Here is a 13,068-nt window from a genome sequence, read left to right as displayed (position 1 = left end):
ACTGCAGCTTCACGAACGGTCCGACTAAGGTCATCAGGCCTGTAGATAGTTTCAAAGAATTTTTGAAAGGCTTGGATTTCTTTAATATGAGTCAAAGTACCTTTATGGAAGTTCTCCTGCACATCAGCAAAAGCTTCCGTTAGTTCTTGAGTAAGGCTCTCAGCATCGAAGATTTGCGTAGTATAGTAATTTGTCCACCATTGATGAAAATCTATGGTAGAATAAAAAGCAGGTTCGAAAGAGACGGGAGAGAGAGTGGTGATGCCAACATATTTGGAGATTTTGGACTCATATTCATCTTCCGCTAGATGCAAAGTGTGTAGACACGTGTGATTCCTTTTGTCGTACATACACTTTGGTTTCAGTTGAACCAATCCAAATTGTCTCAATACCAAATTTGGTTGGTAGCAAAGAAGACAACAATGACTTTTGGGAGATCGAAGTCGGTGGTATAACAGCTTTGGGGTAAGGAAAGCCTCCCAGATAACCATGGATTCGGCTTGTTGATCTGGATACATTGCTGGAAATTCTCGAGTAAACCACTCAGGACCCACTTTCCGTTGCACAAATGGAGCCATGGAGGGGCTAAATTGATAACGTTTAGCGAACATCATCATGTATGCTAAGAAGGTTTCACGAAGCTTGCCCATTTCTTCTTTTGGAGTCAAGAGAGCCAATCTAGTTCCTTCTACCGTTTGATTTTTATATCCGGATCTTCTTCATTTACAACAGCTTTGTATGGGAGATGAGCTTCGAAAGTGGCATTGAGCCATAACTGCAACAACCAGAAGGGACCAGCAAAAAGAAGAGATCTTGTTTTGTAGTTCTTAACAAGGTCTGTTTCTTCACCAAGATTCTCGTAGAGAAATCCTAGAATTAATTGGCTTAGGTTTAACTTTTTCTTAGCATTTATCTAGTTAGCCATACAAAGATATCTCTTTGCTACTTGTATATATCTAGAATAAAAAACGCATCTTCTAAGCCAGAGTGCTAGAAATGCATTGTGTTCTTCATCTGTGACTTCTGTGGTCGTTTGGACATGGTATCTTTGGATAAAAGCAGTATAAGTGACTGTTGCTTCATTAAAGTGGATAGTGTCAGTATCCATGAAGTTGGGATCGAAGGTTTCTCCAGTTGGTCGAAGCCCTGTGATAGCGGCTACGTCGAAGAGAGTAGGGGTAACCATTCCACATGGAAGGTGGAAAGTATTATGAGAAGCATCCCAGAAATGAACTGACGCTACTAGCATGGTTTGGTTATATTCTAAACCTGTTTTGGATAGATGGATTAGGTCATAAATCCCTAGTTGTTTCCAGAAAGAAGCCTTTTGTTTTTCCACTTTAGTTAGCCAAGCGTAATACAGGTCGGGATCTTTTGCTAAAGGGATTGACCTAAAGACTTTCACGAAATTGGTTACATAGTTTAACCTAATTTTTTCTAAGGTCATAGTGGCTTCAATCAAAGTACCATCTACATTGTCAGTCTTAGCTAAGATTGGGTGGCCATCTTCATCTACATAGTAGCCCTTTCAAATCTTTTGGGTAAAGGTCAAAGGACACGCGGCAAGCGTTGATTTAATCTAACGGCGGTCGAACAGTTGTTAGCCTTACTCCTAGTATATAGGAGTAATGATCATAAAGTAATGATAGAACGTGGGAATGCAAGTTTCGAGGAGACGATTTTGAGAATGACAAGACATTTTGAAAGTGGAGTCATAAATGATTATGACGTTAATCAGTTGTCTAGGAACTTTAAAAAATGAGTAAAACGAAATCTCGTCATAACAAGAAACGCCTATTTCTCTTATTTTCGAAACAGGAATTTATTGGGGGCAATTTGTTGGCTGGAGATTTCGTTTAGAGAAAATATTCTTTTAAGAGTTAGAATTCGAAGAAAGATGGTTACTGATGACCATTTCGGAGATTGAATATGACTACTGATGGCCATGTTTCGAGGATGCTGTTTAAGTTGAAGTAAAGATGGTTAGAATCGGTGCTAATTCGAAGTGAATTATCTTTAAGACTTAAATGTTTTGCGAAATGCGAATGGTACTAAAGCTTGACGTGTTTTCGTGGCATTCTCGGTTCTGATCACGTTGCCACATATCGAAAGAGGATTCAGGCGGGAGGATTTGAATTTCGAAGTAGTCTGTGTAATCGAACAAGGACAGATGGCATCCCAGGGATTCTTGTGAGCAACGTGGCATCAGATTAGTATAGGACCGTTAGGGTCGAAATTAGTATAAATAAGGGTCTTAATGTTAGGATTCCGTGTGTTCATTTTGTACAAATCACTCACAAATTACTCAAGTATCAAGTGTTAAGAGAACGAGTTCTCTGAGAAATGTACGTATGACACCAACACCATTTTAAATACATTTGTATCTTTCTCTATTCAAGTATCTTTCCAATTCCTTTATATTTTTCGTTTAACTTTCATTTCGAAGCATTTTACGTTTCTGCATTTAACATTCTTGCACGTTATATTCTTGCACTTTATATTTCTGCATTTTACACGCTTTTTATGTTTTCTTTGTCGAAGTTATATTAACATGTATAACAAGTGTTGTTTCACATGAGTAGTCATATGATCATATCACAAACGAGTTTTCGAAGCAAGAACAAACAAATATGGACCAAATCATATCAAAAGACAATTGTTTGACTATGTCCTAGGATCAATCTAGTCGATCCTGCGAGTAACCAAAATATATTTTATAGTTTGGAGGACTAGCGGTTGTTTATCGAAAATCACCGTAAACACAAGGTAATTGTTCTTTTTTCCAAACTGAGTTTGGTGTAAGCACATATTAAACTCACATATATGACACGCTTTATGTCTCTTGACGTTTGATACAAGAAATTCTTCCAATACGTAGGGCTTAAAATCGTTGATAACTGAAAAATCCGTGGGTAATTATTTATTACCAAGGGATTATTGAAGAACCTAAAGCCCTCTTTAAAAGCCCTCTATAAAAGTTGCCTTGGTAACAATCACCTACGGCCACGTCTTCCCACGATACTACAGGTGGATAAACCTTGGAAACATCATGGATAATTTAAACAAATAAGTGATCTTATATTACCCAAGGCTAAAGTTGTCACAATACCCAAAAATAGTAATTTATACAAAGCTTTACTATTATTACTATTTTTGCCCTCATTACTATGGTCCACCAAATTGTTATCTTTTGGAAGCATTCAATTCAAACAATTATGTGATACATTAACTGTCCACCCACTTTTTTCTTTAGAATAAACAATTTTAACTCCACAAACAATTGTGTAAAATTTATGCACTCCTTATATAATTACACATCCTTGTCACTACATAAGTATCGTAAATATGGACCTTCATAAAAGAATATTCTCCAATATCACGAGTCATATCTTCTAGGCAATCATCCATATCTATGTCAACTTCATGTATTTATGAAAAGGTAGTTTGGTTTTTATCTACTTCAACATGCCACATTCATATTATATAATTTTGACAAATTACATCACAACATAGGTGATGAAATATTATGTTCTTTTCATTTTTTTATATTCCCGCATATAGCACAAGAATAATAAAAGATTCCATTTTTGCCAAGAAGATCTTTTCCAAGAATTCAAGAATTCCACAACTCCTTTTTCATACACCGAGTCAAATCTATCGACTTTCATCCCACTGCAATCCATAATACATTCTGAAATTTATATCAAATGCTTTCAAAATCATTTAACAATAAAATAGTACAATAACACAACGACATCATTCTTAGAAACACAATAACAATCTCAATACAACAACTTACTAAGTCACTTTTCAACAATATGAAATAAAATCAAAAATAATATTAATACAACATACAACCACATACTCAACAACACAATAATAATCTCGATACAACAACATAATACAATTCATTTTTATACAATATGTAAAAATAATATATAACAATAATACAATATTAAAACAACAACAACAACATTGTCAATAACACACTAACAATGTAACAACTGAAACATCAATATATAACATTCGTAATAACATAAAAACTATCTCAATCTCACTCAATCACAACAACATATAACATTAAACAACAATAAAAACTATTACTATCTTGACAAAATATAACATTCAATCACAATCAAAATAATAACATCCATCATTAAAACTCAAGACGCCTGCTATCATGAATAGCAATGAAATATTTCATGTATCATAATTATGAAGAATGAGAAGAATCAAAGAAATGAACGTCACATTTCACTACGGATGGAAAACATGCACCATTTCAAAAAGACATATGACATCAGTTCTGATATACATATAATAACGGTTGTACGTTTGTTGTTAGGTAGTGTGTGATTTTATGTATACTGGTTTCTATCACGGGCGTGTGACCGTGGTGATAAACTAGGTAGCACGGTACCTATAACATAGGTTATTGTAAAGAACCATTGCGATATATATATATATATATTTAGGTCATGGGTATGAAACCCAGCAGCCACAATTTTATTTAGAATAAAAATAACATTTCAGTTCGATTACAAGAGAAAACCGTTGTAATCTAAAATTGATGTCTTTTCCTACACTTCACTAAGCATATACAACCATTAAAATTGATGTAGAAGATAATAATCTAAAACATTAAATTATTCTAGAAAAACAACTTAAGCGAACCACCATTTTTCAAATTACATGCATCTCGTAATTCATCTCTTGCAACTTAACACATTGAATTTGGTTCAATGCTCCAAAATTTTCAAAGCTACAATTCATTCTCTGCTGGTTTATTAGCAAGAAATTTGATGTTTTGCAATATAATTATAAGAGAATGTATCGTTGCTTTGAAGAGTTTGGGACATTGAACCAAGTTATATGTGTTAAAGAACGATAGATGAATTACGAGATGCATGTAGGTTTAAAAACATTTATTGATCTAAGCTGATTTTCAAATATGATTTAATTTTTCAGATTATTATTTTATAAATTAATTTAAATGAATGCATATTCAGTGAAGGGATAGTGAAACAAGTAATTTGCATGTGATAAACTCAATTTTGAAATATTATAAACAGCTTTCAGAATGCTAACTTGATTTGTAAACATAAACTAGCATGACATTAACAACATATTAACATGAACAGAAACATAGCCCAAGTACAGATAATCCAAAAAACAAGAAAATCATGCCAAATTAAAAAACCCTCTATAAGAACTAGTGTCATACATGGACAAATATGGACAACTTGGAAGAAATCTTAAGAAGAAGAAATATGAAGCGTATGAACTTGATTACCTTTTAGTTTGAATAAGCTTAAGAGGATGAGTTTACTACATGTGGACGAGAGAGATGTTAGGGTTTTGTTTTGATAAAATGGTAGAAAGCATATGAATAACATGGAAGAAAACTTATAAAGAGAAGAAGAACCATAAAGCGTACAAACTTGATTACCTTTTAGTTTAAAGAAGCTTATGAGGATGAGTTCCCTGAATGTGGATGAGAGAGATGTTAGATTTATGTTTTGAGAGTGACATAAAATTTAGGTAAGATATTCACTTTGGTCCCTTAATAATACCCTTGGGTTCAGATTGGTCCCATAATTTATTTTAGTGTCGCATTGATCCCTTAACTTTTAAAACGTCTCATTTTAGTCCTTTTTGACTAATTAGAGACAGATTTAGCGACCGATTTCAAAGTTTTTTCTATCGCTAATTAGACAAAAGGGTTAAAATGAAATATTTTGAAAGTTAAGCGACAAAAGTGGTACGAAAAAAATTGAGGGATCCGTATGAACCCAAGAATATAGTTAAGGGATCAAAATCAATATTTTGCCTAAAATTTAAGTACTACTTACAATGGCTTTTAGTAATAATCATGGTAATAAGTATTTTAATTTTATTATATTTATAAGAGTATAAGGACAAACCCTATTTATAATGAAAATAGGAAAAAATTGTTGGTGTTGGGAATGGAAGCAAGTAACATTTCGTCTATCACAACGGTTTTTATTAAGGACTGTGATAAAATGTATTTTAATAAAATATTAAAAAATTCATGCGTGTAAAAATTAGTTATTTTTACATTTGTTAAAACGGATGTAGTAAAATTGTGTTATCGAACGTATATTTTGTAGTAGTGATGACGTTGATAAAATGTTAATTTTAATCTTAAAATTGAAAAAAAGAAACACACAATATTTCACCACAGTCATATTTTTCAACGGTGATAAAATATAGCTTGTTTTTATTTTACTACGGTTCTCATTTTAGTCCTTTTTAGTAGTGAAAACTAAACAGATGCTGTAAGTGTTGAATATAGGGAGTGTTTTATAAGAGTCTCGATTATGCAAATTATATTTCTGAAGGAGATAAATGCAAAACGAGGGTCTCTCGAGAGCTGAGAGTGAAATTATGATTGATTAAATGAATGTATTAGATAGATGTTGATTATTAATGATTCTAATACATGAATGATACTGAATTTAACGATGAACATTGCACTGTGATCTAAAGATATGTAAGGTATTATATTGAAGAGTGCATGATGAAAATCAAAACCAACTCCAATATTTAATTTAATACTTGAATGAAAATCTTTTTTAATAACCATATCTTCATTGGCTACATATAATCGATAGATCAAGTCACAATTACAATAAAATCAGTAACTTCATTCACTTTCATGTTTCTATAATCTTCAAAATGTAATAACTATCACAATCACAGTGTGCATCATACAAAGTGAATATAGAATAAATTGTTGTAAACCATTACACAAAATTAGCAAAAACAAGTTGGTTCTATTAGGGAAAAAAGTAAAGTTATTTTTTCATTACAAACCAACCAAAGAGTACTATTAGGTTTAACAGTACTGCATCCCCTTTTCACCATTTCTATCACAGCTTTGAATATTAGTTTCACCATATTCACCCACATTTGATGATGTGAAATCACCAATTTCATGACTTGACAAAGTCTTACCATTTTAACTTACTTCATCATCAGAACATTCCATTTGATCTTTCTCAAACTTTACTCTATTGTTATCTCTTTCCCCGCTTGATTTCAATTGCTTCCACCAATCATAGTATCTGGAGGCAACATTATCGGAAATGTCTTGATCCACGCCAAATTGCATAGCAACACGATGTGGTAAATACTTCTCTCTACATCCGATACCGACCAACTCACATGCCCTCAAACACTGCGCAAACGACAGTAACTCTTCATCTAAACAAGGATTATAACATTTCCACATATCTCTTTCATTATAAACCTCAGCAGATGGTGAATTGTCGTATGGTTGCCACACAAACCCATTTCAAAAATCCTGCACAATCCAAGTCCTTTTCAAGTGTTTATTTTTTAATACTGTAACTCCACCCCATGTAACCACCATTGATAAACCATGTCCTATTTTATAAGGGCGTGGATTAAGAGAAAGAAACCTCTCAAAATCCCATATTTGAACCCATTGAAAAGGAGACCAAATAGTTTTTTCATACCTGTTGTTGCATATTTTGTAATGATGTTCTTAAGCAAACTCAAATCCATATAATTACTAGCTAAAATAGCATGTGCAAGAGATATTCTATTTTCATGGGCTAAATGTATTGAAATAGGAATAACACTTTTACAAATAGTGTCAAAAAAGAATCTGAAGGAAAAACAAACCTTGACAACCAAAAACTCCAACTAACAAGCTTCATGCTCCACTATGCTATTTTCAGCCCCCATGAAATACATCATCCTTGCCCTTTGATTTACTTTTTTAGCTTTAGAACTATTAAACTTTCTTCTTGCTTCCATTAATCCCAACCAAAATTCTTAATGAAAGACAGTATCGTCACGCATCTAAACTTTTGGATTAACCACAAACTCCAACTAACAAGCAACCAAAGAAAAGAATAAAAAGAAGGAAAAATGAAACAACAAAACCTTTAAGCTTCAACAAAAAGTCAATCGAAATAAAGCGTCCACCAAACGCCACCAACCTCAAAAGCCTCAACCATCACCACCCCCAACCAACGGAACACTGCCTGTCACACCGAACCAGAAAAACTGCAAGAAAAAAAGCACATAAAGAACACAATTTATTCATTAAAGAAATAGACACACCTCTCAAACAAAGCTCACGTTTGGTAGGAAGACTATTCAACAACAACCTCCAACTAAAAAGTTTTACATGACTCGGAACACGCGTTTTCCAAACCTCTCCTAACTTAAGAAGACACCTATAAACTGCCACCAAATTATGAGCTTTTAACTCATAAATCCGCTTATAACTATTCTTCACTAAAGAGCCATCCACATCCCTCCACGACACCACTTTATCCATCTCCGTCACATAAGGATGAAAGTCTCGTAACATAGATAACAAATCCAACCATTCCTCCTTATGGTCCTCGGAAAGATGAAAATCAACCACCCCCACATCCCAATGCCAAAACCATCCAACCAAAACCCCTTTGGCCCCACTTTACTCTCACGAGAAACACAAACCTCATTGACATGAGGAAAAAGCCCATTCAAAGGCCTCGGGCCCAACCAACAATGATCCCAAAAAATAATCTCCACCCCATTTCCTATTTTACAAGAAATGCTAGTGTGGAACCAAGCTTACTCTCCAACCCGAAGATTGCACACCTCTACCACATCCCTCGACCAAAGAGATGATTTTAAAACATTATGGTGAACCTCTCCTCCAAGAAGATTTACGAAACAACTCCCATATCAAAAATTAATAATATTCGACCATAAAGCTTCCTTATCCAAAAAATTGCCATCCCCACTTTCTCATCAAAGGAAGGTTAAGATCCACCAAACTTTTAACCCCCCAAACTACACTCATCTTTAGAAAAACACACGTTATCCCAACTAACCCAGCACATGTTTCTCTTACCATTAACAATCCCCCATAAAAATTTCTTTTAATACTCAGAATCTCCTCCAAAATACATAAAGGCACTTTGTTAAAGGGAAAAATAAAGTTGGGAATGTTGTTAAGATTAGAATTCAAAAGCGTTACCAGCTTCCCACCCGAAGAAATGTTATTTCCCCTCCATGAAGAGAGCATATTCTTCAATTTAGCAATCACTAAAGACCAAGTAGCTTTGTTTCTATGATTGGCCCCTACATGAATACCAAGAAAAAGAAACGACAATTTTCTGACTTCACAAGTCAAAAAATCGGAAGTGGCATTAAGAAAAGTCTACTTAAAGTTCAGACTGTAGATATTACTCTTGGTCAAATTAGTACATGAACTAGATGCCAACTCAAAACCTCAAAGACTTGCTTTAATGTACCATAAATTTAACCAAGAGCCATCACGAATATGCATCGAATCATCAGCAAATTGTAACATTTCAATGTGAATAAGATCATTGAAATGAAAACCTCTAAAACTCCCAAACACACACGCATTCCTTATCAACCCCGCCAACCCCTTCGCCATGGAATCACCCGTATGATTACCATTCACTAAAATCTACAAAGAGCTAGAAAAAACGGTCGCTTCCAACAAAAACAACCACTTAAAACGAAAACCCATTCTATAAAGAATGTAATGTAAGTAATCCCAAGTCATAATCATAAGCCTTTTTGATGTCCAACTTCACCACTAAACACTCCTTGAACATTTTAGCATAATCCAACATCTCATTTAAAACCAAAACTCCATCCACCATTTGCCTCCCTTCAATGAATGTCGTTTGAGAAGGAGAAACTAACTTCTTAATAACCACTTTGAATATTGTCAACAAAAGCTTAAAAATGAGACAATACAAATAACCCACAAGATAAATAGGTCATAACTCATCAATGCCTTTCGAATTATCCATCTTAGGAATCCAAGCAACAAAGGAAGCCGTAACTGCTTTAGGAAGAATGTTAATGTTGATTCTCCCCAAGGGAAAATAAATGTATTTGTCTCGGAACACCATATATTAGTAAGTTCAAGAATCAAGTTTTCATCCACTACTAGAAATACACGTATTACCTGCGGAATTTGCTGCGGAAAGTATTCCGCAGGTTTACCTGCGGATTTTCCTGGGACTTTCTTAAACAAAATAAATTTTCCTACGGATCCAGAATTGGTAGAAAATTCCGCAGGATTACCTGCGGATTTTGCTGCGGTTTGTATATTACAAACAGTAAACGAAACAATAATGCAGAATCCGCAGGAAAGTTTCCTGCGAATTTTGCTACAGATATCTATTTTATTAAAACCAAACTATTATACAGAATCCGCAAGTAATTCCGCAGGAAAGTTTCTTGCGGATTTTGCTGCAAAGTTAACTATTTTCTTAAAATAATAGTAATGTTTGTCTAAATTTTTTTAAATAATTAATTATTATATTTAATGGTTAATTATTTAATATTATTATATTAATTAATGTTTTAATGTGAATTGTGTTATTTTTAAATTTTTATCTTATTTTTTAATGAAATAAAAGGTATAAAAAATTTGAAAAATAAAATTAATAAAAGGTATTAAAATATTTGAGACTGGGTATTGTAGAATTTTTTTATAATAACCAATTTTTTAAAAAAATCGATAAGTAATTTATATTTTAAAAATATTACCTCAATAATCATGTTTGGTCATTCTATATTGCGCCTCCTATTTTTTTTTTTAAAAATTCAATAGCCCGTGAAATTACAGTTACTTATAGAGTTACCTGGGAATCGGACATTAAAATATTTTACCGTAGGTAACTGATTTTTTTTAAAAAAACGAAGGTCGCGCCATATGGAATAGCGACTACGTGAAAAACACCCCAAACTTGGTTGACAATTTCTCAATGCATCCCATAGATCTTTTAGACACCAAACAAAATTTTATTTATGCCCCCAACTTTCGTAGATGCATCTGCGGAAGCACCTTTTTTAAAAAAAAAACTTTGTGGGTATTAATTAAAAAAATTAAATATATTTTAGTTAAAAATTCTAATATATATATATATATATATATATATATATATATATATATATATATATATATATATATATATATATATATATGACAAAATAGATGGTGCACTGACAGTACTGTCAATTATTTTTACATTGTCAACTAATGACAACCATGTATCCTGCCAACTATATATATTAACGTGAGTTAATAGTATATTAGAACAATACAATAACATAATATAAGTCACTTTTAAACAATATGGAAAAACAATATATAAAAATAATACAACAACAACATTATCAACAACACAATTACAATCTCAGTACAACAGCACAATAACAATGTAACAAATACAACAACATTATATAAAATTCTTAATAACACAAAAACTATTATATACCCACCTAATCACAACAACATATAATATTAAACCAAAAAAAAACTATTATTATCTTGACGAAATATAACATTCAATCACAATCAAAATAACAACATCAATCCTTAAAACTATTACAAACATAAAACATAAAGTTTCGGGGTTTAGAGTGTTACATAGTGGTATCAGAGCTGGACGGTCCGTTCGATCAGGTTTTTGTATAATGTTTTTCCCTAACATGTGATATGTGTGTGAAACATGGTCGAAACTCGTTTGTTTTTCTAACCGCTTGCCAGTAGAAACGGGGTTGAGACAAGTGAGGGAGAAGCTTCTACTTCTCTAAGGTGTTTCATTGGCAAATAGATGTATTGGTAAATTTTATAACAAGAGACAACAAAAATAAAAAATGGATGAAAATTTTGCACATGGGAGATGTCACTCTTCTAATTGCAGAAGGAGGTAAACCTAATAGAAGTATAGTCACTAAAATTGTGAATTCATGATAAGAACAATGTTGGTTCAATCCAAAACCGAAGATGAGTTTAACTCACTATTCTCAAAAAGAAATATTTTACTAAAAATCAACATTTTTTATTAATTTTTTCACATATATGGACTTGCACATAGAATTCTTGTCTTTCTTTAAATATAGAAAGTCAAAAAAAAAAAAAAGAAAAGAAGAAATAAAACAAAAAATTGAAAAGAAAGGACACCAACATCCGATGCAAACTTAATCACAATTTAGGTTAGAAAGTAAAAGAAAAAACCTTTTCTTCGTGTGATGGAATTATACAAATGATCATTTTCTCCTTCAAATCTTCTAACATTGATCTTTTTTCTATGATAATATTCACAATTTATATTATATTTTCTTATCTTTTTTTGGCATATGCTTTTGTCATTGATCCTCTTAGTCTTTAAATTGATTCTTTATCATCCTTGATAATTATGTCCTCATCAAAAAAATTTTATGAAGGATTATAATCTTTAGTTTGAATAAATATTTTATTTTATTTTACTTACAAGAGTTGTCATAATTTGTTTCCCTAAGTAACGCACTTTCTACTTACCAACCATCAAGCAATAACCCTTTAAAAATAAAAAATAGATAATTAAAATATGATTTATTTTCCATTTATAAATTTCACTAAAAGACATCAACTTTTTCAGACGGCTTATTGATATAATCTAACTCTCCATTATAGAAAGATTAACAAAATAAAAACTCCTCCATGTAGTTCTTCAAGTCTTATTCACGATCTAATCCTAATGTAGAATCATTCAATCCTGGAGATTTTTAAAATAAATAAATTAGAATAGTAATAGTAATAATATTATAGAAAAACAAAATATTTTAGTGTGTATGAATTAATAGGAATAGAGGAAGAGAAACATACTTGCTACAATCAGGAGAAGGACTAATTGGAAAAGGCAATTGAATGTGACAAAGTTGTGGAAGTTGTGCAGCCCTGTCTGGTTTAACTCCAAATTTAGCAGAAGCATCTTTGAGACACTGGCAGACTTTTCTCTTAATAGGAGTTGTGTTTGCCTTATTGAACAAATTTGTAGCTCCAGTGCAACAATCAGCAGACGGTGTTGGTGGAAGAGAACCTTCCAGAAAAGGTAGACATGGCCATAGAGATAAAATTGCCTCTGAACATGATACATCATCCATTTCACTTGCATGTAATGTTGTCGTCATCACCATGCATAAGACCAACATTACACCGACAGTTTTCTGGCTTGACATCTTAATTTCGATAAGTCTAACTTTGGTTTT

General features: G+C 32.6%; 1 protein-coding gene across 1 annotated transcript; it reads right to left on the bottom strand.

Annotated features, from left to right (window-relative positions):
- Window positions 1-12,397: 12,397 nt before the first annotated feature.
- LOC131656679 (non-specific lipid-transfer protein A-like) lies at window positions 12,398-13,068 on the bottom strand. The gene is made up of 2 exons (XM_058926322.1): window positions 12,686-13,068; window positions 12,398-12,575 (listed from the first exon to the last, which is right to left on the bottom strand). The coding sequence occupies exons 1-2, from the start codon at window positions 13,036-13,038 to the stop codon at window positions 12,566-12,568; spliced, it is 363 nt and encodes a 120-aa protein (XP_058782305.1). The 5' UTR covers window positions 13,039-13,068; the 3' UTR covers window positions 12,398-12,565.

The sequence above is a fragment of the Vicia villosa genome, linkage group LG3 (genome assembly GCF_029867415.1).
Source record: "Vicia villosa cultivar HV-30 ecotype Madison, WI linkage group LG3, Vvil1.0, whole genome shotgun sequence".
Lineage (NCBI taxonomy): Eukaryota > Viridiplantae > Streptophyta > Magnoliopsida > Fabales > Fabaceae > Vicia > Vicia villosa.
The sequence above is the reverse complement of the archived record's forward strand: the minus strand, read 5'-3'. Positions and strand labels throughout refer to the sequence as shown.